This window comes from Dryobates pubescens, chromosome 15 (genome assembly GCF_014839835.1).
Source record: "Dryobates pubescens isolate bDryPub1 chromosome 15, bDryPub1.pri, whole genome shotgun sequence".
NCBI classification, from domain to species: Eukaryota; Metazoa; Chordata; class Aves; order Piciformes; family Picidae; genus Dryobates; species Dryobates pubescens.
The window spans coordinates 4479626-4507373 of record NC_071626.1 but is presented as its reverse complement, the minus strand read 5'-3'; the positions used below and the strand labels follow the sequence as shown (position 1 = coordinate 4507373).

The 27748-nt window shown below is 40.4% G+C and overlaps 1 protein-coding gene across 1 annotated transcript; it reads right to left on the bottom strand.

Moving 5' to 3' along the window:
- Positions 1-50: 50 nt before the first annotated feature.
- Positions 51-27661, bottom strand: SCYL2 (SCY1 like pseudokinase 2). Its single transcript, XM_054167656.1, has 19 exons — positions 27503-27661; positions 23461-23665; positions 22338-22495; positions 18496-18640; positions 17748-17897; positions 17189-17410; positions 15740-15856; positions 13456-13581; positions 11830-12006; positions 10991-11002; positions 10740-10862; positions 9347-9460; positions 8744-8876; positions 6907-7025; positions 6183-6283; positions 5407-5473; positions 5185-5274; positions 4239-4358; positions 51-3648 (listed from the first exon to the last, which is right to left on the bottom strand). Exons 2-19 carry the CDS (start codon positions 23635-23637, stop codon positions 3007-3009), a joined length of 2793 nt encoding a protein of 930 aa, XP_054023631.1. The 5' UTR covers positions 23638-23665; positions 27503-27661; the 3' UTR covers positions 51-3006.
- Between the last annotated feature and the right edge of the window lie 87 nt (positions 27662-27748).

The following is a 27748-nucleotide window of genomic DNA, read 5'->3' as shown; positions in this document are numbered from 1 at the left end:
ATACCAATCTCAAACCTGTGTTCTCCAGTTTGTTTTGCACTAGTGCCATTCTGCCTCAGCCCATGCTAGATGTAACACTGTTTTCCATCCAAGTCCAGTAACAGAAAACCCCTGGAATGACCACATTTTGTAACACTGTTTCTTCCTCTTACACTTTCCCAGACAACAACTTGGATGTGAAGTACAGCTCTTGCCCTCAATCAATGGTATTCACTCTGGCCACAACAGCCTTCCAAGCCTCTTGCAGACCCTCAGAATGATGACTTGTAAATAAACAGACCAACTGGACAAGGCTTCCCAAAGAAAACTTGCAGCAGGAGCCAAGTGGCCTTGGTGACTTACCTCTTGCAAGTCCTCCCTCCTTTAATTTTAGACATAATTACATAACTTCATGCACACTCAGTTTCCTGATCCACTAAGCAGAAAACACCTAAAAGGAAGAGAGATCTGACCCTCTCATTTTAAATGAAGTGGTTTTCCTTCATGTTTCTTTTTAACTGGAAAATTTTGTTCTAACTTTCATAAGCACCCTTTTCAGTTTCCTCTGTTCCTGTCCTTCTGCAGAAAAAAGGCAGTAAACAAGAGGAATCAAGTTATATTCTCAAATATAAGTATGAAAAAAAATAAATCATATTACTTGAGCCAGGTAAAGATGTTATTCCATCACACTACCACTTCACTGAAAAGCCTCTTAATTTGAACTTGCAGGGCTATTTTCACTTTGTTCTTCTAAGACTGTATTGTCAGATAGCCCATGCCAAAAGAACACACCTCAGCCCCCCAGTTTAGGAGGCCTAACATATCAAATTTGATATTTTTCTTCAGCTAATTTTCCCTCCAACAGGTTAAATTCAAATCCAGTTCTGAAAAGCCCCCAGTCTACAGGGATCAGGGACTGAAACCCCAGCTCAGGACACTGACATGAAAGACTGCCTTTACTACATTTAATACACTGTCAAATCCTAGGAGATTTTTAATATAAACTTCTTTTGCAAATAATTTAAAGGAATACATATTCAAGTAATTCTTCAAAGGCTTGCCTTAATTTGCCCTAACAAAACATAGCTTTCAAAAGCTGACATAAAAGAGGACATTAGTGTGACTGAGAGTATAGAGTATTAGCAACCGTAAAAGAACTGAAAATAGTTGAACAGTTCTCATATTAAGTTTACACAGATACCTTAACATAACCTACAATGTTTAACCATGAATACTAACAGCACATAAGCATCACAATGTGTCAGGTGTTGTTTTCTAAACCACAATTTCACTGGTCCCCAGGTATTTTAAAACGACAGGACTAAGGCAGCAGCTATAATACATCAATGAGTCCGTAAGAAATATGCTTAATGCTATCACCGCTTAGAACCGTGGAAATAACAAAAGACAGAGTCCCCTTTACAGCATAAGGCCCTTTGGTATCTTAAGCAGCAAATGAAAGAACAATTTCTTCAGTGAAAGGCTTTGAAAAATAAAGCATGTAGGCTTCCCATAGAAAAAGGTCACTAGTTCTTTCCTTCTCAAAATAGCCCGCTTACAGTCTTCAAAATATTAACCTTAAGAAAGCTCCTGAAATCCCTAGGAAAGAAAAAGTTTAACCTCAACAGCAGTACCTGACAGAGCAGAGGTTCTCTCATGGGCAAGCTGAACATCCACCTTCTGGAAAGCAGAAGAAACTACTGTTTGGTTTTCTGGAGAGCTTTATTAAATTCGGAGTAATACAATAAAAAGGATCTGAAATACCTCCACATTTACTACGTGTCCTAGAGCTTACAGATCTGCGTTTGAAAACTCCCTTTGTGTTCAGCTATCCTTCACAAGGACTGGGGTTAAAACAAAACTAAAATGAAATAATTTATTCCAGTCAAGGCAATGTGTGGCAGTCTGCTTTTTCACACAGCCACGGTGCCACTCGCACGAGGTGATCCTTTTCCGTCTTCTCGGTGGAGCCAAGGACTAGGAAGTAACTCAGGATATCTCTGTGTAACTGCAGGGGGTGTGCTGAGTTACACAGAACTGCTTAGGTGCACAGCTGGGGCACTCAACAGCTCAGTTTTGCAGTGAACAGTCTTCTGAGGTTCCAAAACTACTCTTGTCTTTTTGGCTTTTTCTTCTTCTCTCCACACCAGTTAGAAGCAGTATCAAATTAACCAAAGCACTGGGACATAGAAAAAGTGGGGGCAGGTCACCACATATGTTTTTAAATCCCCCTTAAGTGGGATGTTGCTTTTGTTATGGGGCTGGTAACAAGGCTCTGGCATTACAGAACAGGGTGTAAACCAGCATGACCATTGAAGCAGCGTTATTACTCTGTCCCAAACTTCCACCAATGTTCTTTAAAACAGCTTCTCATGCCTCCTGACTCTTGTTGCTGTTTACCACCACATTCCTTTTAATCATCTTATAGGAGGACTACAACATGTTTTCTCTTGCCAGCCTCTTCCACACTACTGGTGAGAGATCTTCCTGCGTAACATTGCTAACGGAACTTTTGGAAGCAGCCTAAGAATTTACTTTACCATAGGACACTGTACAAAAAGTGACAGTTTGTGCCAGATCAGGGCAACAAAAATCATCAGCAAGAAGTTAGCAGAAACTGGAAGGACTGGGCTGCAGGATTGTGTTCGCTAGTGTGATCACAGCCTGGGCATTTTGTCTAATTTAAGGAACTAAATTCAGTAGGCAATTTCACAGAAGTTGATTTGAGTCCACTTTTGACTAATTTTAAAATACTTAGCTGCTTCTTTTTGGATTGAATATATGCACCCTCCTTCAGTGCTCTGATGTTGGGTGAAGAGACAGGAAATCTTTAGCACGTGAGATGACTTTGCACTTACGCGATCCTACCGCAGTACCAGGTGAACGCAACATCATCAAGTCCTTTGTCAAGTCTTTACCTGCTGGGTTCCAAGTTTCCCCAAGTCATGCTTTTACTAATCAAAAAAAGAAAATATGATAATCAGCTTACCCATGATCCAAATTTCATCAACCTCTGAAAGAAGCACATTACCCAAAAAGATCTTTTAAGTCATTACTAGCTGAGCTGCTGTTTGTCATTGTGTTTGCCGGTTGTGCAAAGTTCTGAGGAGCAAAGAAAGGATTACCCTGTATACCAAAGCCAGGCTGTCCTAGCATGTTCATCTGAGGTCCCAGAACTGAACTGCTTGCACCTGGGGACCCCTGTTGGGGTACAAACTGATTAACCCACTGGCTTGATTTCTGCTGAGCCAACTGTTTCATACTAACTTTGGGTTTTTGAGGACCAAAAAGATTATCTAAAGCAGACATATCTGGGGGTCTGTTCTGTTGCGTCAATGGAGAGATTGCAGATGCAGCATTCATAGGACTGTAATTTGGCATACTGGCAGATGGTACAATGTTCATCTTCGTTGTTCCTGTTGCACTTGGACCACTGAAGAAATTCTGAGTGGTGGGACCAGCTCCCATAGCGAATCCAGCAGTCTGAAAACCCATGCTAGTATTCAGTCCGTTTGTGACGTTTCTCTTTGTGTTGTCAAGAGGTGATGAAAATCCCATTCCAACAGCCATAGGAGGGACAGAAGAGAAGCCAGTTGAAGAGGCTTTGTTGATAGAATGGCTAGTCAAAGATGACATGTTATCTATCAAGGTATCTGTCAAGTCCTTAGTCTGCAAAACACACAAAAGGCAGTTAAATGCTTTTCCTGTACAAAGAGCCTAGCAAGAGTCTGTGTCACTGCTTCTGCAGAAGTGGCATTCCTTGTTCAGAAATTAGAATCTACTGCATGGAACTGAATGTGAAATACAACTCTACTCAAAAGTAATCAAGCTATTTTCATTCTTTGCTGCTTAGAACTAGATGTTCTGCAGCTTTAATTTGACATGGAAGACAATACACAAAGTAGTACTGTGACACTTGCTTACCTGCCCTATTCCTGCCCCAAGCCCTTTACATATTAATAAACTCTTTAAAGCAAACCCTGTTTTTAATATGTGCTTATTTTCTTATGTAGAACAATAGCCTCCCAATAATTATCCCTTTTGAAACTCCACCAATTTAAAAACTGGGAAATATTGCTCCTGATGCAAATGGGAAGCAGATGAAAATCTGTTTTCATTTTTCTCAGTTGTGCTGTTGTATTACCAAGTTAAAACAAAGGCGACTCAGAGGAGATAGAAATGCTAAATGCATACAGCACTGGTAAGGGAAAAGCATCACAGCTCCAATGGAAACACTGCAGTAGATTGTTCTTTCTCACCTGCTTTACTGGAGGTGTTATTGCTGTTGCCTGTGGTTTAAGAGGTTGCTGACTTTTCAGTTTCTGTGCCTGTTCTTGCTCTTTAGCTAACTTCTGCTTCTCTTCAAGTGTAAGCGATGCCTTTAAAAGGGAAAGTACCAAGTTGTGAAGAAAGGTTACTCTTACACTGATATTTCATAAATAGCACTATCATTTCAACAGTGTGTTAAAACCACATATATTGTTTATAAAATGGGGTGTATTAGAAGGGGTGTGGTTAGTAGGTCAAGAGAAGTTCTCCTCCCCCCTCTTCTCTGCCCTGGTGAGGCCATATCTAGAATACTGTGTCCAGTTCTGAGCTCCTCAGTTCAAGAAGAACCTCAGGGAACTGCTTGAAAGAGTCCAGTGCAGACCCACAAAGATGATGAAGGGAGTGGAGCCTCTCCCTTACAAGGAAAGCCTGAGGGAGCTGGGGCTCTTTAGCTTGGAGAAGAGGAGACTAAGGGGTGACCTCATCCATGTTTATAAACACGTGAAGGGTGAGTGATGGGACGACAGAGCCAGGCTCTGCTGAGTGATGCCCAATGATAGGACAAGGGGCAGCAGGTGCTGGAGCACAGGAGTTTCCATGTACACATGAGGAAAAACCTTTTCACTGTGAGAGTGACAGAGCCCTGAAACAGGCTGCCTACAGAGGTTGCAGAGTCTTCTTCACTGGAGACATTCAAAACCCGTGCTTGGATGTGTTCCTGTGTGACCTGCTCTGGCAGAGGGGTTGGACTGGATGATCTTTCAAGGTCTCCACAACCCTAACATTCTGTGATTTTGTGATTTTTCAGTGGACCTACCCACATGACTAAGTGTGGTGCAGAACTATACAAAAGCAGTTGTCCAAGCTCTTTGTGTGCAACCCCTACTGTAGTGGGCAGACAGATGTAACTGGAATCCAAAACAAAGTACACCACACCTTTTTCTGTTTTGATGACATCTCATTCTCCTTACTTTCAGATCCACTAGTTAGGAGGTCAGTTCCACCAGTATTAAATACTTTGTCAATCTGTTTAGGTTCCAAGAAACAGAATAGAATTATTTCAAGTGTGGTAATTTGAGGTAACATAAATATTAACTAAGGAATTTTTAACTTTCACATTTCTGTATGTAAGAAAAGCAATAAAATATTGTCATTTACCTGATTGCTTGTACTATTAGATCTTGCCTCTTCAGACACATTCATTTGGTTAGCTATATCCAAAGATCTACATGGTGCAGAGTACACATATTATAAAAGGATAACTTTACAGTCACATCCTCAACTCAGCAATGTGGATTATTAAAGGATAAAGACAAAAACTGCATTATGAGAGCACTCCCAGTTTACTGAGTGTCTACAAGAGACTGGAAAATGTTAATATCCCAATCTGTAAAGGTATCCTAATAATGATTTCTCACGGATTTACTTCTCCTTTTGAATGGGGTGACAGACTCTGGGTTAATTCGACTCAGAAATCTCACCCTGTATCAGACTCCACAAAATAGCTCTAAGTATCTTTAAACATCATTGCCTTCTAAAAGGCTGCAATGCTTATGTTTCTCCAGCGTGGTTCATCTTCTCAAAAACTACAGGAAAGCAGCTTAGCATACAGAAGCAAACCATAAACTGCACCAGTGGAGCTCAGGACAAACTTTTACATTTAAGGAATTCATTATAAAACATTGCCTCAAAATAATAAACTGTGACCCAACTGTGTAAGTGTTAAGGACTTCATTGAACCATTGACATCACAATAGCATTACCATTCTAGAACTAACAAATCTTTGCCAGGAACTCTGCTTATTTGGGTAATTCTCAACTAATGAAGAATTACCTAGTTATTTTTATTGCTATGGTTAGAGCTTTCTGGCATTCCCTAAAAAACCAAATCCCTCCTCAGTTGCTCCTTCTTACACATATAAATGAACACTTACTTCTGTTGCTCTTGCATGACATGAAGTTGCTCAAGTTTTGTTTTATGCTCTGCCTCCAATCTATTAAGCATATCTTTTATAACACAAATAAAAGAATTGAACTGTAAAAGAAATGCATGAGAAGTTTGGATTTTGCAGTGATGGAATTCAGACTCAGAGAACTTAAAAGGTAATATCTCATAAAACTCCTAACACACAGTACCAGATAAACCAAAGATTTTTACGTCATTCATAATCCACTGTCATTATCTTCCACTAGATACCCAGCTACAAGCAGAGTGTAAAAGAACAGAGTGAAAATATCACTTAAAAGAGAGGCAACTCAGACAATTATAAGCCTACAGATGAACATTGCCAGATTAATTCTCAACAAAATCCTATGATTGTACTTCTACATTATCTACAACATTTATAAACAAAAGCAAAGGAAGAAACTTTAAGATTTCCCTTTAGCTTTTCATTTGAATTGCAGATAACTGCTTCTGCAGGGCATTTTTATGGTGATTGCATTTATTTTGATAGTTTATCCTGGCTCATTTATATGCATTGAAAAATAACAAGCTTAAAACATGCAAAGACAGTAGTAATGGCAGGGCATTACGAGTTGGTTGTTTGTTTTTACAACAAATACAGGCAAACAGCATCATGAATTTCTCTCTGACATCAACTTAGATCCATTCCCTTCAATTTATCAAGTAAGAGCACAAAACAGTCATATTCCTACCTGATTGAGATTAAGATTGTTCTCAATACTAAGAGGAATCAGATGGGGCAATACTTTTCCTGCAAGCTGCTCTTTCGTGATTCCCAACTTCTTATGAGTAAATGTGCATTTGTAAATGCCTGACATACAACAGCAAAACAGCACAAATTGTTTAGTAAACAACATGAACAAAGTAGCACTCTCCCTATATACAGATCATCTGAACATTGGTTCTATGTGCAAGCAGGGACAAACATCACCAACAGAATCATAAAAGCTAAGTACTTATCCCCAATACAAACATACAGCAAGAGGCTTTGCTACAGCTCAGAACAAGAGGAGGTCCAAAGCAATACTTTGCAGTATAGCAATACTTTCCATTAAGCAATGTATTGTCTTGGTTGATTATGTGAGAATATGCATCTTTAAACATACCACAAGCAACTGAATTACCACACACTGACAAATTGCCACTGGGAAATTAAGCTGTGTTAACTAAGGATGTGTCCCCTCCTGGCACACTGAAGTCTCTGGGAATAACTATCACAGAGCTTTCTGCATCTTACAAAGATTCTCACCTAAATGTGTTACACATGGGATCAGAAATCATGCACAGTCTTTTCTGTTCTACAATCACCAGGATGTTGGCAGACATGAGTGATACAGGGCTAAGCTTACAAGTTCTGTAGTGTTTCTGACAGAGGGATTCCTCTGCTTAAATAGTTCATCTCTGGTGGCAAACACTGAACTAACATAAAAGCAGCAGCAACTTTCCTCACTTTCTGTACTTAGTATTAGAAGAGCTGTCAGCTGACCAGAGAAGACATCATACAGTAGATGGAAGGTAGTATGATTCCAGAAAAGAGGAGAACCTACACATGTAAAATTGATTTCAGCCCATCATTTCCAAACTAGGGTTCATATGCAAGTAGCACTCAGGAGTAATACAACTTTTCATTTGCAGGCAGCAAATACCAGTCAAAGCTGCAAGGACAAAGGGAAACAGCAGCTTTAACTTAGTAGATAGATGCCCTCTTTGCTGATTTTAAGCAAAGCAAAAGATTGGCATCACATATCATACAGTATTTAATGAGGGCTGCTGCTGGTACAGCTCAGCTTATTACAAATGGTTGTCTACTACCCTACTGTCTGTGAGAAAAATGGTCATTGCCTCCCAGACTCGGCCAGGCAGTTACATCTCATTCTTGGCACAGTGACTCTGGTTAGTCTCCTTGAGCCCGATCAAGTTGTTAGATTAACACATTCTGAGGTAGGCAAGGACCAGAGGGGCACTAGGAAGGCATGACAAGGAGTAAGACCTCCACTTCCAGAAGTAACAAGCCACAAGGTTTGGTTAACTATTTAGTGAAGCTTCACCCAGACTATGCTCCATTGCAGTGCAAAGGCAGCCATGTTTGCTCAAATGCCCAATATAATGAGCCTCACAAAACCTGCAGTGAAGAGCAGCAGATTTGTAGACAATCATTTACAGCATCTGACATACACAAGTGGGAAGAGGAGAAAACAGTAACATCTTAAAAGCTCCAGCAGCATCTGAATGAAGTCAGATGGATCATACACTCTTCTGAGGGAAACAGTCTCAGTGTGTCACAGCCCAAGAACTGCCATGAGTACTCAGAACTACACTGGGTCCTGAAGACTACAAGTACATACAGTAGTGTTTGGAAGTACCAGCAACATGTAAGGCAACTGAACAGAGGCACACTCAAGAACCAGAAACAGGAAGTTTTTAACAGTTATTTCAGCAACACACTATGTAAAGATAATCAGTGATAACATAAAAAGCTTTCAGAGCAACCGGGTCAAAGTAGAGAAGAAAGTTGAAAATATTAATTACCTAAAATTCCCATTAGCACTGCAGGTTCCTTGGATGGAATTTGTTGTAGGAAAGGTAAAATATCATCCAGTACAAACCATTTATCCAAGTACTCCAAGATCTTGCCTAAGCACACTAGGGAGTTTACCCGGACCTGTGAAGTGTAAGAATTAAACTCTTTACAGTATTTTTGCCCAAGAAAAAAACTGTCTTTTACAATACTTCAGAAGAAAGCAGATGATACTGACCACAACCTTCATATAGAAAATTCAAGACAAGTTAAAAACCCTCTTTGTGTCAGGAAAGGCAAACACATTGACTTCCACACTGCTCACAAAACCTTGGCTTTTCTGCAGGACACACTGTTAACGTGTAATTGTGGAACACACTTCCACCATTTTTACAGTGTTACAAACACAACAAGTTGTTACCTGTAAAAACTGTTAAGAATAAGAAAGTAAATGGTGCTCTTATAATTGTAAAAAGCTGAAAAAGTAAACTCAGGGAGAAATCAGAGCACACTGCTGGGCTTTTCTTTAAAGACAGAACAGCAGAAAAGCTAAAGTAATTAAAGGTAGCAAGATTTCTCTGAGGACTAAAAGACAAAATTATTAGGGTACTTACAGCAAGAGAAGATGTTTGCAAACATGCATTTTTAATTCTTGGAATTAATGAATTTTTCATTGATGGGTAATCTATTAAATTGGCAAACGTGGGAATTATGTTTAGGCAAAGCTCCTATGAAAAAAAAAAAAGAATCCACATCTATTTAAAAAGAAACATGCATGTTCATTACAAAATCAGTAGCAATATTACTCAAGATCAAAATGAGCTTAAAAGGTATTCTTAAGCTTTCCTTCTACAGAAATATTTCAAGGAAATACAACATTCAACTAAGCTGACCTTAATCTGTCAGACCCACTTTAAAAGAGCTGAAATAATAAAGCATCATGATATGTACACAGAGCCTTGGAAATTGGATTTGAAAAGAGTATTCATAAATGTATAGTAAAACACCTGGATAGCAAAAATATCTTGCATTTCCACAAAACCCCTTCACAGAAACCCCAACTTTCATTACACCCAATGAACATTCCCCTACAAGAGAGCAAATGTGAATGAGCACAATCAACAGCACTGCAGCAGCACAATGCTGAATGGAAAGATAAAAGCATACATCATGATCAAATAGGCAACAGAGAAAAAACAACCACCTGAATTCATCCCAAGTTCAAAAAATAAGAGACAGCAATATTAAGTGTATGCTGCAAGGAAACACCTGAGTACCAAACTCCTGATGCAGATAAAACATCACACTAGGTATTCAGAAAAGAAAATGCTTTCTCCATAATATTGCAAAGGCTTTTCAAAGGTAAAAGTCACATCTGATTATCCAAAATCCCTCTTTAAGAGGCATTTTATTTAACTCCTCCCCTCTGTTTGTTTAACTCCCCACTCCTGAATGCCTTTGGGTAACTGGAGTTAATTCTGGTAGAAGAATGGTTTAAAAAACCCACCACAAAACAACAAAAGAACCTTAGAAAGGTAGAGAAAGATCAAAATATGGGTAACTAAAAATGTCACCAGGTGCATTAATGTGATTTGACAGCAAATCAGGTCTCCCAAGGTAACTGTCAGCACACATGATCTTACCAGGGTGACCTCAGAATAAGCCACCTCTCACTGACTGGCAAGAGCATGCATGCCTGTGCAGTTTCTGCTGCACCAGCAATGCAGTAAATGCACATTCTGTGTTTTGCTAGGAACAATTTAGGATAAGAGCATTAGAACAACAGTCAAAAGGCTACTGGAAAATAAGGAAACTGAATTTTATTTTACTAACCCAACTTTTCTTTCATAAAACATTAATCTCTTTCAACATTCAGCACTATCACACAGCTGCACCATTTTTACCCCCCAAGTAAACAAATGTATGAGTACACAAAAAGTTGGCACACCAGCTTAAGGAAAAGTGATAAAACCTCACTGTTTTAAATAAAGGTTGCAAACACTACACCTGGATCTGAATTGAAGGTGCTTCCAAGGCTCTATAAACCATTGGTAGAACACTGTTCTTGATTTCATCTGCTGGAGTTTTGGTTAGAAGCAAGTCCATTTTTTGCAAGAAGATCAACAAGATCTATTAAAAGAAAGACAATTCAGAAGCCAAAAGCTTTAGCTCCAGAAGAGCACACATACATTTTAAATTGTGTTGGATCATACCACAAAAACTTGTTTTCTTGTAACTCAGTAAATGTGATCACTTACCATGTTGCTTGCCTGAAGGCATGGAAAATAAAAAACACTTTGACATATTATTGAATTCAAACCCAGCAAATACAAATCAATCAGAATATGCATGTTCTAGACTAATCCTTTTGAAGTAAGAAAGCAATGGCTAAGGAAAGAGTTCTTGTTTCTATTCCCCAACATGGCCTTTTGTTAAAATCCACCTGCAGAAAATCTTGATCCACAAGCCACTGTTGAAACTGCAACGAGACTGGCTTCATCCTCCTGACAGCCACCCTTCAGGTATTTGTGGACATTGATAAGGCCCCCTCTTAGCCTTCTCTTTTCCAGAATAAACAGCTCCAGGTCTCTCAGCCTCTCTTCATAGGAGAGATGCTCCAGTCCCTTAATCACCTTCACAGCTCTCCGCTGGACTCTCTCCAGTACTTCCCCATTTCCCTTGGAGAGCCCAGAACTGTACACAACTCCTTTACAGTAAAGGTAATTTCTTACTGTTTTTATGTTCTATTGTACAACCCTGCTAAGATTGGCTAGATAAGTGATGGTTACAACCTACAACCAACCAAAAATAAGAACTGAGTGGTAAATTAAATGTTTCCTTGTTTGCTAATCGAATTTAATCTACAAAGGCAAATGCACCCTCATAAAACACAGCAAAAAAAAAGTAGGGGTACAGGCTTTGTGTATTTCCTGGAAAAATTCTTTTTTGTATGAATCAAGACTGATTGCCTGGACAAGCACAGAGAGGGTTGGGTAATCTATGTGATGCTGGAAAAGGGAAATGGCACAATTAGTCATTTTTCAGGGGGAAAATACACCAAGGAGAAAAAAATTGAATCTGAATGATATTAACATACCTGGATTGGTTCTTGCTGCTTAAAAACAGGACCAAGATCAGGCAAAACGAGCCTGACATATTCTTCTTTGGTGCACTCCTCAGCAATTAGGAGAACATTAGGCAAGACAAAGGGCACCATATCAGGATTCACAAATTCAGCAGTCAAGCAGGGCAAAATTCGCTGAATTATAACACGCTAGAAGACAAAAACCAAGCATGCATCACACTGTGCTGCACTGCAGTAAGTTGATACTGTGCCAGTTCAACCTGATACTTAACAAAAAGGCTGACAGACAATATTCAGGTTTGAACTCTCATCTTCACAGTATACTCTAGCTAATTTACACTGTGCCGCTCTGCTTTCTTTTCTCTGTTGGCACTCAAACATAACTGGAGTCTATAACAACTATAAAGGTCAACAAAAAGTAATTAACATACAGCAAATAGACCTTTCAGCCATATAATTGAATTATGAAACCTTATTCTATCTGCTTTCATAAAAATTACCCTTAAAAAAAACACCCCTAGAAGACCCTATCACCCTCCACCCAAAATCATCAGTATTTCAGGGCTCCATCATTAACTGAATACACAGTTCTACTCATCTCCCTATAAACTCCAGGTACTTTACCTAACCCAGATTCTGCTGATGAAATAAGATATTCATACTTTGGATGTCTACTGTAAAGTTAGACATCCTTAAATGCTTTTAAAATAAATGAAGATAAGTACATAGTTCAAAGGGCACAGCCTCTCCCCTCATAAAATATACTTTCAAGAGGAAAAAAAAACCTAAAAAATGAAAGCCCTAAAGATAATCAGGTCATTCAGTGGCTGTTGAAAGTTAGGTCAAATACATCCCATCTATTTCCAAATTCAGAGCATCAGCAGTTTCTGATCAAAGGAAAAAAAATATTACATTAAAAAGAAAAGAGTGTTGAACATGAAGTTTCAATTTTACAGTGCACAGTTCCAACCAGAATTAAAAATAATGGAATGCAGTGGTTGGTTAGCTCTGTTATTTTATTATGTTATGAACCAATACCATTTTTCTACCATATGTGCATTATACCTTGCATAAATTGCAGAATACCACAAAAGGAAAAGGAGTCAGTCTAGACACAATGTCTAATGCTACACAGGTGAAATCCATAATGACAGGCATTTACCTTTGAGGTTTTAGGGCACTGCTAGCACTAGTACTTAGTCTGGTGAAGGAAGGATGCTTTGCATCATTCAACATGAAAGTACTTGCCTTGCTATGAAAAAACTTGAAACAATCTTACTGGGAGAAAAAGTGGCAAGATGACTTCAAAGAGCTGTGATAGCACCTGGAAACAAAGGGACTACCTTGTAAGTGAAGACAACTCCCTTTAGAAGTGGGATGAACTACAGGAGGACATGCAAGTGATGGCTCCTTTCACACACTGAGAACATAATTGGGCACTTTCTCTTTAAAGTATTCTTGACAGCTGAGGAGTATTTCCACACGGATTCTCTTCTGATCTCTTCTTCTTTCCTGGCAGTCTCATGGCAGCCTATTATGCTACAACACTATCCCAAGTGCAGCATTCCCAGATTCAGAGTGCTCACAGCTGTTCACATGGTTTTAAACTCCCTATGTCAAGACATCACACAGACATACCTTAGGTAGTTTTGGCAGAACCTTTGGCAGCCCTTTAAAAAACTGTGATTTCTGAAGGTTATCCCTTTGAAACAAGGAATCAAAATATTGAAGTGTCATTGCTCCTACATCATCGAAGAATGGTATCTAAAAACAAGATTAAAATCTGGTGAGCTGGAGGGAGACAGCATTGATTCCAAAACACAGCCATCTCTTTACCTTTTCAGTGCACTATAGTAAACCTTTAGAATGAACAAACAATTAGGAAAGTACATTTTTACAAATTAAGTAGTATCATAGTCACAGGTATAGGATGATTATTAAGAAGGATTTTTTCCTAGCATTTTAAAGAACCCCATGCATGTTGTATATATCTAAGTTAACTTATTGTATAGGAAATAAGGTTTGGTCTACAAAACAATGGAATGAAAAGTAAAAACCTTGCTTAAAACTTTTCCTACAAATAATTATGCTATTTAATATTACAACAGAGGATTACATACAAGGCCATCTAGATCTGGCTACCACCCCTGGAAACTTCTAATGAAGCCACAAGCATTTATACACAGTAAATGTGTAACTATAAAATATTCTCTCCAGTTTTCAGCCCTACCTGTAAACCCTGTCCACAGTAATTTCTCACATGATCTCCCACATTTGCATCACTTTGGCAAAGTATTGTGTAACAATGTTTATACTTAGACCAGGATTACCAAGATGGCACCAACAAAATACCAGGAGGTTTCATCTGTGGCTGTGGTATATCATATTAATACTGACAGAGCTGCTTCATCATTAATGAAGGACTGATGAAAAGGACTATAACCAATATAAATATCCATCCCTGAATATTCAGCTTTCATTTAGCAGATGAGCAAAAAGAGTAGAAGAGTGTCTACCCCAGACCTACACAGACTGGAATGGAAAGTTTTGCATTCAAACATTTGTAGGGGTGAAGATTTGTCCTTCCTGCTAGCTCCCAGTTTTAGAGAGAGATGTATCAAACCTCACAGGCTCACCACAGTTAAAGCACTGTTTCTCAGACTACTCAGTTTCAGCTGCAAAATGTGTGCAAAAACAAAGGATATAAAAATGTAAACATGTGCTGTAAGGCAGAAAGAGAAGGCAATAAGAGTAGGGCAATAATATATATATATATATAAAATCAGAAAAGCAGATTGGAGTAGAGCACTAAAGAAAGAAAAAAGTATCAGCAGAGAATACAAGCTAGTCTGCACTGTGGACTTAAATTCTGCCTCCTAGATCACACACCAAAACATATGCAATCATGGAGTTCTACACAGGTTAACACAAACCAGCCCAAACTAGTAGGGTAAAGCTGCCCATGTCAAGCTCCATTCTAGCTTAATCTGTTAATAAATGGATTTAGAACTCAATAGTATCTCTACCTTACAACAGAGCCTGCAATGCAGATGTGGCTAAAGAGACTTGACATCTTTATAAACTCCTAACTACCCAATACAACCATTCTTCAGACAAGTGAGATACCCAAGTAACATTTGCCAATTTCCTCACTTCCCACCTTTCAGCACACATATTAGCAGAACCATTACCCATTCCCCCTCCCTTTTTCACTCACTATATCTCTTCCAACTGGTAAGACACTGATTTATCTCTCTGCATAAAACCTTTTTATAGGACGTAAAAAGAAGAAAATTGTTTAGCTAAGCAAATCTATAAGCAGGAACCTGAAAGGTTATCAGATAGGAGAAAGTAGGGTATACAACAAAGGAAGAATCATGCTTTCAAGTTCTACTTTCAGATAGGAAAGCAGAGGAAGAGTTGGTCGAATTAAAACTTAAATTATCCTACTTGCATTTAATTTTAGTTTTAGGATGGCAAGTAAGCTCTGAATACAACTTAAGCTACTCTGCATATTTAAGAAGACACAAAAAAACATATGCCAAAAGTTAGTCCTTATATTTATTGCCCTTTATCATTTTATGGCTTTAAAATCCCCCCAAGACAGCTTTAAAAACTCAATTATATAAAACCATAGCACAGAAGATGCTTCCAACTGTATTGGAAAGAAAAAAGTAAGTGTTGCATTCAATGATTATTCTCTATTTTGCCTCAGCACCCATTCCTTCCACATTAAGGTCAGCATAAGGACAACTTTTGGCATCAACTAACATCATTATTTCCAGGATTGCTTAAAAAAATATTTAACATGTCAACTAAAATGATTTAACAGGAAACCACTTTGAAACAGCTCTATTGTTTCTACAAATCAAGTACTATTTCTTCCTCTTTCCTTTGGCTACTTTAGTTTCCATGAACTGACCTTAGTCATCTGATCTGCATCAGGTCTGACCGCTGGAGCAACGTTTAGGAGTAGCTTTACATGCTCTCGCACCTCCTCTGGTATGTTCTGAAGAGCGCTGGAGTTTAAACGGCTCAGCTGCGTAAGCAATTTAAGCACATGCACCATGAAGTCAGGAAATCTTGCATATAACTATTTCCAATATAAACCACAACTAACCCTTGATGGCCTCTTGATGGTTTTTCTACCCATACCTTTGATATCTCTCCCTGGGTTGGAAGGGATCTCTAGAAGTCATCTAGTCCAACGCCCTCTGCAGTCAGCAGCAGCATCCTCCACTCGATCAGGTTGCCCAGAGCCCTGTTGAGCCTCACCTTGAATATCTCCAGGGATGGGGCCTCAACCACTTCGCTGGGCAACCTGTTCCAGTGCTCCCCCAACCTTACAGTAACAAACTTGTTCCTAACTTCCAATTTAAATCTGGTCTTCTCTAGTTTGAGGTCATTGCTCCTTGTCCTGTCATCACAGGCCTTTGTAAACAGTTTCTCTCTGCCCTTTTTGTAGGCCCCCTTCAGGTACTTGAAGGCTGCTATTAGGTGTCCCCGGAGGCTTCTTTTCTCCAGGCTGAACAACCCCAGCTCCCTCAGCTGTCTTCATAGCAGAGGTGTTCCAACCCCCTATCATTTTCGTGGCCCTCCTCTAGACCAGCTCCATCAGGTCCATGTCCTTCCTCTATTGGGCTCCAGACCTGGATGCAGTACTCCAGGTGAGGTCTTACCAGAGTGAAGTGGAAGAATCACCTTCTCCCCTTTTATAAGCTATTTGCTTCTGATCCTTACACACAGCCTACCTGCTTCAGGTCACATTGCCCTCTTCTAACTTGCCATTGTGTTCAGGTTATCAAATCCAGATTCATGTTATTATCTGAGGTGTTGTCTACACACATTAAATACAGCACACACAACTAAGGCAGTGGGCACAACAAAGGAAACTTGCATGTGACATACATGATGACAGTTGATCCAAGTTCACTGTCTTCTGTTAATATTCAGAGTCCACAAAGAATGTGAAATAGCTAACAGCAAAGTGGACACCAATTGCAATGTCAAGTGATCAAGTCACTCCAAACTTGACCATATTCAATGGTCCTACATTGGTCACTCACTGCCTTGTGTTTCACACTGTTCACCCCAGCAGGTAAATTACGTATTGCACAAGATGAGTATTCAACAGCTTTACAGAGAAATTAGGTGAACAATAACATTTATAGGTTATGAAGTTGGTACCTGCAACCTTCTCTACATATATTTTTATTTCCCATATTTTGCTAGGATTCTTTTTCACTGTTATAAAGATAGCAAGCAAGGTAAGGTACCAGTCAGATTGTTTACGCTGAAGCACTGAGATTGTGTTCTAAACATGTTTCAAACATGAAAATCAACTAATAATAGTCACAAATAAAGCAAATACCTGATCCAGCTGTCTACTGAAGCTTTTATAAATATCCTGCTTGTTGACCTCAAAAATTGGTTTCCCTTTATTGAACACTGCATACATAACAGCTCCTAGAGAGTACATATCACTGGCTGTCTCGCAGCTCACAGAGAGAATATATTCTGGTGCCAGATATTCAGGATTTGGAAGACATAAGGATGGTAAGTTGGGATCCCATTCCTTACAAGGGAACTTTGGCTACAAGAGAAGTAAAAGAAAGTACATTTATTAGGGGCTTTTAAAGAACATTTTAAACAAGAAACTCAAGCAGCAAAAAAGAACTGATCCACTGAAATTCAATTACGAATGAAACAGAAAAAGAATAAGACAAAACTGTCACGAATCTGTGTCTGAAGCTTAAGAGTGATGAGCTGGTGCAGTTGAGTCAGAATATTAGATCTGGGAAGTGTAATGCAAAATCAAAGGATTACTGTAAGAGGGAAACATGAGCTCTGATGGGAATTTGTTTAAGGAAGCAGCAAGCAGGCAGAGAGCGGATGTAACAAACTGCTTAATGATGATAAAGACCTATTACCTCCTGTTCAGATGGATTTGTTGACTGGATGCAAAAGTCAAAGCCCATAATTTTCCATGCTCCACTCTTATTTAAAATTATATTTTCAGGAGTAAGATTTCCATGGACCATTTTGACACTGCTATGCAAAAATGACAAGCCTTCAGAAACCTGTCAAGAAAAGATCCTTATTTCAGCTTAGTATTTCTTCAAATATCCAATAAGACATTCACAAACACTCTGTTCCCGTGGTCACAGTTAAACTGGTAAGCTAATTAAGAAACAACCTAAGATAATGGGGAAAAGTTATGTCCTTAAAATTATGCATGAAGGAAATTAAACACAGATGTGAAATTATCAGATGAAATGACTAATGCTGATTTAACTATCACAGCTTAAGAACAAAAATGCTTTTCCAAGTCGATCAACATATTCACCAAATAAAGCCTAGGAACAACTGTTCTTCCACAGAAGGTAAAGATTCACACATGAAAGAGAGACAGCTGTAGCACAGACAACCATATGTAAAATAAAAAAAAGAAATCATTCCATTTTGTATTTTCCATTGCAGAATAAGCAAAACCAGTTGCAACTCAGAGCCTCCAGTGTAAATCCTCTCATACTTACAGAGATCAGGGCACTATCATCTCTCACTTCCCAGTCATTTAATTTACTATAAACAGACAAAATGTTGTCAGTCTATAAACTTTAATAGAAAATGACTAATACTAAAAGCACAAGAAAATGGTCAAGATAACCTCTATCTTACCTGAAGCAGCCCATATTTAGTCTCCACATCATAAAGTTTATAGTCTTTAATGTCAGATGGTACAGGAGAAGGTAGGTTGTCCCAGCTGCCAAGAACGTTAGCTAAGCTTGCACAGACTGGTTCTGTGCAAAATGCCAGGCAATCCCTGGAGAGGAAAAACATAAAAACATTTAGCATAGAAAAAAGTAATAAAGCTCTTGACTGGGAATAAAGAACCATACAAACATTGTATTAACCACTACCAGAGCCCTTGGTGCTAACCTAAATTGTTTCTATTGACACAACTAGGGCTACAAACCTCATTTCTGTAATAAGCACATGAAAGAATCAGAGCACAGGAAGAGAAAGTCTTTAATTTTCTTTCTTCTTGCAGAAAATTTCATTTTCTTCAGCTTTACCAGAGAGCTTATACAATTTACAGCTAAGGCAGAGACAACAGAGAACACCCAGGGAACAGTGGTTTTCATAACATAAACTCTCTGATTGATGTTATTTTGAGGGAATAAAAAGACAACTGTTTATTTTTAGTTTAGGAGACAATTAAATAAGGAGCCCAACGCAGAGTAAGGAAGGATGGGCCAAATCTAATTAAAACAACTGAAGACTGCAGAAGCTGAAGTCTGCCACACAGTGCAGTTTCTGTAACAGTTCCATGAATAACATCAAAATTACATTCAGAGTAACATAATAAAAAGAAAAGAAGTTGAAAAATAAAAGTGATGGCCAAAACTGCATATGCTTTGGGGAAAATAGCAACAGATGGACTCTCTAGTAAATTAAATAGCTGGGACCCTACTCTGCTACTATTTTTAATGGGCAGTAATGACATGATGAATGAATTGATAATTTCTTTAATTCTTTTTTCCAGTAACAAATTAAATATAGAATAATATTGCTCACTTGTGCTGTTACTGGAATTCAAGACATTGTTAAGTAAATGCATTCATATTAAACAATGAGCATAAAGAGTTACTAACTACATAAATGCATGGAAAAGTGTATACATCATACTATAAATACTAGATACATTTATGTCAAATACAATCACATTGAATGCCAGCAATTTGGAGTAGAAACATTCTATTAGTAGTGGGAAAGCTACCTACACACTAGAGTCACCAAAATGACTTTTATCCCTGCTTCCACTGTGCAAGTATACCAAGTAGCCCACTGGCCCACAAAGGAGAAACAAAGGGTGACTTGTAAGCAGTTCAACACAACTGCATGCTACTTTGGAGACAAAAAACCCACTACTAGGTACAGTCCAGCCAGAAGGAATCCATAACTTCAAGAATAATCACTCTAGAAAGATTCAACTGTCAAGAAATCTTACAGCATGCTTGAATAACGTTACACACACTAATATTCTAAACAAACTTTTATGAATTGCCCCCAGAAACCATCACACCAAGCAACTGAACAGGTTTTGTGGTCTTAGGGTGTTTCTACCAGCAGCTGAGCATGCTGAGTATGAAAAGAAGAACTGGAGCAAAGCACAGGGCACTGCTTAAAAAAATAAATAAATAATCACACACAAGAATTCCTGATCAGGAATATCCTGGGTCAAGATAATCCCAAGCACAAATACAGGCTGGGTGAGGAGTGGCTCAAGAGCAAGCTCAAGGAGAAGAACTTGGGGGTGTCAGCTAAAGAAAAACGCAACATGAGCTAGCCCAGAAGGCAACTGTGTCCTGGGCTGCATCAAAAGCAGTGTGACCAGCAGGATGAGAGAGGTGATTTTCCCTCTCTACTCTGCTCTCGTGAGACCCCACATGGAGTACTGCGTCCAGTTCTGCTGCCCCCAACACAAGGAAACTGAACTGCTGGAGCAGGTCCAGAGGAGAACCACAAAGGTGATCAGAGGGCTGGAGCACCTGCCCTATGGGGACAGGCTGCGAGAGCTAGAGCTGTTCAGCCTGGACAAAAGAACACTCTTGGGAGACCTTACAGCGGCCTTTCAGGATGTCTACAAGAAAAGTCTCAAAGGGATTTCTACATGGACTTGTTATGATAGGACAACTGGGAATGGATTGAAGCTTGAGAAAGGCATATTTAGAGTGGAGATTAGGAAGAAATTCTTTACTGTGAGGGTAGTGAGATATTGCAACAGGTTGCCCAGAGTGGTTGTGGATGCAAGGCCCGGCTGGATGAGGCCTTGGGCAAGAAGGTGTTCCTGCCCATGGCAGGGAGGTTGGAACTAGATAGTTATGGTCCCTTCCAACCAAAACCATTCTATGAAACTATAAATAACTACACTGCATATTTTACTCAAAAAGCTTTATAAGAACACCAAAGTCTTCTTAAACCTCTGAGGTATGAATATTAGTCTTCTCTTCTGATGCACAGAGTTCAGGGAAAACATAATTGCAGATGCAGCTGCTGAGTCGATGAAATACTGTGGTAATTTTAGGAAGAAGCCTGAGGTATACTCTAGGATTCACTTGTATACACAGTGACTGAGGTGACCCTAGGCCATTTAGGATTTAATGGTTTATTTACTATTTGAGAGTACTGAGAGCCATCTTCAATTACCTAATTAATCTTCCTCAGGCTATACTGAGCCACAGGGGCAACTGCAGCTTTGAACCCTTGTTAATGTGAAATGTGTTTAGGACTGGAGGAAAGATACTGTACTGGAGCACTTCTTCTATGGGGGCAGACTGAGGCAGTTGGGGCTATTCAGTCTGGAGAAGAGAAGGCTCTGAGGAGACCTTATTGTGGCCTTCCAGTATCTGAAGGGGGCTACAAGAAAGCTGGGGAGGGATTTTTGAGGGTGTCAGGGAGTAATAGCAGACTAGGGGGAATGAAAAAAAAATGGGTAGATTCAGATTGGATGTCAGGAAGAAGTTCTTCCCCATGAGGGTGGTGAGACACTGGAACAGGTTGCCCAGGGAGGTGATAGAAGCCTCATCCCTGAAGGTTTTTAAGGCCAGACTGGATGTGGCTCTGGGCAACCTGATGTAGTGTGAGGTGTCCCTGCCCATGGCAGGGGGGGTGGAACTAGATGATCCTTGAGGTCCCTTCCAACCCTAACAATTCTATGATTCTATAATCTATGAATACGCAAGTGTCATTTAATCCAAGAAATCATTCCCAAGGCAGACACAGTAAAGATGCAGACACTTTCCTACAGTAATCTCACCCTCCTAGAAGGCAGCACACTTGGAAAAACACAAGTTAACGGAGAGACTCAAAAATGCTGAAGCTTGAAAAGCTATGTACAGGAATCTTTATTAAGCTACTACTTAGAAAAACGATCTTGGAAAACACCTCTAAAATCTTTTTCATGATCTTCCTCAACAGGATTAGGATCAGCTTTCTATTTTAACAGGAAACCTTGATTTTATATTTGTTGGTTATCACTGTGATGTTAGCACTACAGTGGAACAATAGATCTGTAAGACTAACCTATTATTATGCCTAATGACCCACCATAAATAAATCAAATAACCACTCCAAAACACAGGGAATGTTGTCTCCTTTGATCTCCAATCTCACATACCCTAAGTAAACACATCTCATAAATGGAATTAGTGAATGAACAACCTCTTGAAAGGGAAGAATTTTTAAGAGATTTCTTTACAAGCTAAATTAATTGAACTACAAATGCTGTAAGGGCCATGTATAGCCTTGTAGCTGCAGGTGGGCTAATATAATTAATTGGATTCACACCAAAAATGCATTCTATGACTTGGGAGAAAGAAAATACATCTGAGAATGGGATGTACATACTCCTCACAGAAGTAAATACAGTAAGTCTCATCAGATGTATGTGTTGAATGTTCCAGATATCCAGTAACAAAACAGTAATTAAGTCTGCTCTCAAGTTTACTACATCTTACCTGGATTCTTCCAGTGGATGCTGAACAGTAAGCAGTCGAGGGTGCCGAAGCCTGGTGAGCTGCTGAACACCTCGTTTTAAAGAGTCAATAATCTGATCCTTCTCAAATTTTTGGTACTTGTCTATTAGCTTCTTATCAAAGACAAAAACAGCCACCTCCTAGAAATGAGCAACAAAATTACTCTGGTATATAACACAGTCAATATTAAACTAGACAGTCATACACAGTAACTTATAGCCATAGTAATCAATTAAACTAATCAGACCATTCACACAGGAAAACATTAAGAATTTTTTAATCCTCAAACACGTAAAAAGATGTCCCAGAAATGTTAAAAGCAGAGAAAATAGTTCCTCCAACCAATCCCTTCAAATGGAGCAAGATAAAATTAAGATATTCTATGGAACACTGAAATGACAGAGGTTGATGTGAAATAAAAAATTAGGTTACATCACCATCCTGGAAACCATTAAAGAGAAATAAATCAATGGAAGGAAGAAAAGAAAAAGTAATTTAAAACTTTATAATGAAACTGCAACTTTCTTATACTCCTGTAACAGCACTGTGACTAATGATAAAGGTTAGAAACCAGCAGAAAATAATATGAAAATACACTTTTCAGTCCCAAGAGGAAGTCTTCACATTTCCAGTTCCTCAATCTCTGTATTGCAGCTGAGCACAAAAGAAATAATACTGTTTTGCTGAGAACAAATGATGACATACTTCAGGATTAATTTAAACCATAAAAAGTCAGTACTGCTGCCAAAAAAACCCAACCTGCAAAGTAAAACAAATGAGGCAACCAATCCATGTCAAAATAAACCTCTTCCTTCTTGTCAGATCACTTTTAACTCAGATTCATTCTCGATCTTGGTCTCAAATTGTTTGCTATGCATGCAGAACCACTTCATTTTCCAGGAATAAAGGTTTAAAGCAACTATCACCTATGTAGCTGAGTACAATGTATTTAAATAACATTGAGCACTTTTCATCTTACTTATAGTACTATCCTTAGCATTAGTCTGCCCAGTTGGATTTTGACTTTCAATGCCACTTACCAACTGTTCCCTATCAGACTGTGACCTAATGCTTTATAAATTTAGGCCTTTACTTGATAACCCACCTGTTTGGTTGATTTTTTAGTTCCATTAAATATCTTCCATGCAAGACCATTCCCCCCACTGGCAATGTGTCGGCCAACATCAAATTCCCTGGTGACAGGATTTCCCATGACCGCGCTGGTGACATCAGCCGTTACCTTTGTAACGGTGCTCTTCAGTTTATTCAGCATGGACTCCATTGTCTCAGCTGTGCACCAAGCTATGATTCTACAAAGGCAAGAGAACAAAGAAAAGCTTCACAGCCCTCTCAGTTTCTGTCAGCGCAAGACACATGCTGAAAACTGTACCACCTAGCCAATGATCTAGTGGGATACAGGACAACTCACAAACCCAACACTGAAATGTAACTCCTGGGGCTTTCCAGCTTGTAGGCAGCCACACTGCATACATGCATCTGTGTGGGTATGCCTGGGGATGACATGGTACTGCTTCTACTTCTCCTCACAAAGTTCTCAATCTCTTGATCATTCTTCACTAGATGCAGCAAAACAATTAAGGACTGAGAAACTCAACCATTTCTTGAACTGAATAAAGCAGAGGATCTATAAACTACTCCAATGAAGGGAAAGGTTCACACCTTGTATCAATATCAACCAAAAAAGAGAACCAAATCTGAATGAACATCAGGCTCCTTCAATCCCAATGCTCATGAAACTGCACAGTTTCTGAAATGAAGGACTGCTGAAGAGCTCAGACCAGCAAAAGAACAGAAGTGTATTAGACAGAAGACAAGTAAGAAAATGTGTGCTTTACCACACTGTACCTGTCAAAACAAAAGCTCAGAATTCAGGATGGTGTGGGTGATGTGGGGTGCAGTGGGGTGGTGTGGGTGATGTGCCAGCCTCAAAATTTTGGTTTTTTTGTAGTGGGTTAGCCTATGTGGCACCAGGCATGCTAGCACCAGATGGGAACTACTCTTCTCAAAGGAGAAGGAGGGTCCTTGCTCAGAAACTAGTGGGAGTCATTGACAGGGCTTTAAACTAGTTGGGAAGAAGGAAGGGGAAGAAATCATGCTGGCTTGTGATAAACAGTGAATTGACTTACCGGGGGCTTCTGAGGAAACTCCATGAAATACCTCAAGAAAATCAAGGGGAGCTCTGCTAAGAAAGCGATGCAGCCACTGCCCAGCTGAAGCCTCTACAGAAACACACCTAGCATGGGCAACAAACAGGAGCTGGAAGCTACTGTGTGGTTAGAGAACTGTGACCTGGTAGCCATCACCCAGACTTGGTGGGGTGACAGTAGTGCAGCTATTGATGGCTACAGACTGTTCAGAAGGGACAGGTGAGGAAGGAGGGGTGAAGGCATAGTCCTCTGTGTCAGAAAAGGGATCAAGTGTGAGGAACTGTTCCTGAAGAACGGCCATGAATGGATTCAACAATGAGAGACAAAGGCAACAAAGGGAACCTTGTGGTTGGCACCTACTACAGGCCACTATATCAAGGGGAGCCCACTGATGAAGTTTTCCTACTCCAGCTACAGAAGGCTTTGTGCACACAGGCTCTTGTCCTGCTGGGAAACTTCAACCATCCTGACATCTACTGGAAAAACAGCATGGCAATCTGTAGGCAATCCAGGAGACTCCTGCAGAGCCTGGATGATAACCTCCTGAGCCCTTCGGGAGGGAGCACAATACTGGACCTGATGGTCACAAATGTAAGTGAACTCACCACTGATGGCAAGACTGGGGGCAGCCTGGACTGCAGTGATCACACACTGGTGGAGTTCAGAGTCCTAAGGGATATGAGACAGGCAAGGAGTATAGTGCTCTGCTGTGGGTGACAGACTAACTGCAGTAAGAGCCTGGAAAAGCCACTAGGTGAGAATGTTAACAGCATTCCACTGTTTGAAAGGTTAGGATTTATAAATTAAGCTTAGCAGGCCCAGTCCAACCTGTTCCTTTCCAGCCTGACAGTATGCAAACTAGTCTTTAATTTAGCTACTGAGTAAGGAGTAGAGAGAAACTTGCTTCTTAATAAGCAGTTTGGGGGTTATGTCCATCTAACTCTGTAAATTTGTGGAAACCCTCACGTCAACATTTGGACTGTAATCTAAAATAGTGTCACTTACTCAATAAAAATTGTTCTTACCAACTGCAATAAATCCAGGAACAATGTATCTGGAAAATGCATGCCCCAAAAAAAGAGATCTATTTTGGATAGTATCTATAACACCACAAACCATGATTATTTAACCATAGCTGAAACATGCAGGTTTAGTTTCAGCTGCACAAAACCTGGTTTGTTCAGGTATTTTAGGACTAAACTACTATTTATAGACAAATGAACAACCATGGGACAATAAAACCAGCCACCCACAATCAAAACTTTCATTTCAAATTAAAGGGCATAGAATAGAATAGAATAGAATAGAATAGAATAGAATAGAATAGAATAGAATAGAATTAACCAGGTTGGAAAAGACCTTTGAGATCATCGAGTCCAACATATCACCCAACACCATCTAATCAACTAAACCATGGCACCAAGAGCCCTATCCAGTCTCTTCCTAAACACCTCCAGAGATTGTGACTCCACCACCTCCCTGGGCAGCCCATTCCAATGGCCAGTCACAGAATGGTAAGGCTTGGAAGTGACCTCTGGAGACCATCTAGTCAAACCCTCCTGCCAAAGCAGGGTCACCTAAGGCAGGCCACACAGGAAGATGTCCAGGTGGGTTTTGAAAGTTTACAGAGAAGGAGGTTCCACAATCTTCCTGGACAGCCTGTTCCAGTGCCCCAGCACCCTCACAGTAAAGTTCTTCCTCATGTTGAGGTGGAACTTCCTGTGTTCCAGTTTGTAATGCACAAGAGAAGTACAAGATTTTAGCAGAGCTCAAGACAAGCTACACAAGACATGTTTAAGAAATTTGATTTCATGAGTAATACTAATACTACTCATACTAAGTCCATGAAACTTGGAATTAATCCTAAAAAAAGGAAATCTGGATGGTGAATGTATTGTTCTCATGAATTCCTCTCACAACCAATAATGGTCTTTATGCTGTTGTACGTCAGCAACAGTAAGTTAGCGTGATGACAACCCAATCACCTGGCAAGGTAGTAAGCAACAGCCAACACAGCAAGAAGAAATGAGGCAAAACATTCAAAATGTTGAAATAAATCCAACCTTCTCACTCACCTAAAACAACTGCATGATTTTAAACTATTAATTCATCCTTGCACCAATTCACAGCTTCATCGGTGATGCAGTGCATCACAAGTGAAAGGCATATAACCTGTAACAAGCTGGGATTTGCATGTGTGAAACAAGGTAGCAGAGCAGGTGCAAGGCTACTTCACACCACCCGGCCCAAACTTCCATCCTACAATCACCTGACTCAAACTATCATGAATCCACAGAAGAAACAAGGGCCAGAGAAAGCAAGTCTTGCCAAACAAACCAACCAATCAATACTTCAGGCTCAACCGACCTTTTGCATTTGTTACACCAAAAACAACAGAATGATCCGACGCAATGATGCACTGTACACGGTCTAGCTGCCCTCAGAACAAGTCACCTTCACGATTTGTATTCGGCATTATTTCGGTACTGAGCTGCCACTGAAATCCTACCAAAAACTCCTGGAATGTAATCCATGCACAGGGATGCATTCGTCACCTGCTGTCAGACGAAAAGTAACCCATATGCCGCCCTAATCCTGGATGAAGTATCCACTCTTATGTACGGTGAGACAGAACTCGCACCGCTCTGCCGAGGAACGGCAGGGAATGCCCCGAAGGCCGCTGACTCTGCTCCCCATTCCGCCGGCAGAGAGCCTGCCTGGGGCGGGCAGCGGCCGCGGGCAGAGGTGAGCGGCAACGAGCAGTGATCCGCGATGCGCCGGCTCGGACAGCTCAAGCGTTCCCACCAGGCCCTGCTCACGGCGGCCTCCGCCCTCTATGGCCCTCACTACCGGACTCCCGAGACGCGACACCGCCGCCTCCAGCGCCTGCGGGGCCAGCGGGCCCTGCCTGCCCCGCGCCGTGGCACTAGGCCACGGGCAGCCGCTGCTGCCCCGGTGCGCGGGAGGCAGGCCTGTTACCTGAGCCTGGGGGAAGCTGCCGGCGCAGCGCCCGGCTGCCCGTCGCCCTGTGGGCCCGGTGAGACACCTGTCACGCCAGCTCCGTCTCTCGCTCCGGCCCCGTCCCGCTCCAGCTACTCCATAGCGACAGCCACAGCGCCGGGAGGGAGGAGGGGACCGGAGGGCTCCTCACTTCCGCCCCGGAGGGGCGGTGCTGGGGCGGTGGCCGGGTGAGGCGGAGGAGGGCGGGAAGTGATGCACTGCACC

Excerpts from the sequence above, each read along its gene's own strand:
- SCYL2 (XM_054167656.1), bottom strand. The coding sequence starts at position 23,637 with ATGGAGTCCATGCTGAATAAACTGAAGAGCACCGTTACAAAGGTAACG. Across the intron at positions 17,411-17,747 it reads CAAATCCATCTGAACAGGAG|CCAAAGTTCCCTTGTAAGGA; the intron begins GTAATAGGTCTT and ends CTTCTCTTGTAG. Across the intron at positions 9,461-10,739 it reads CACCTTCAATTCAGATCCAG|GAGCTTTGCCTAAACATAAT; the intron begins GTGTAGTGTTTG and ends TTTTTTTCATAG.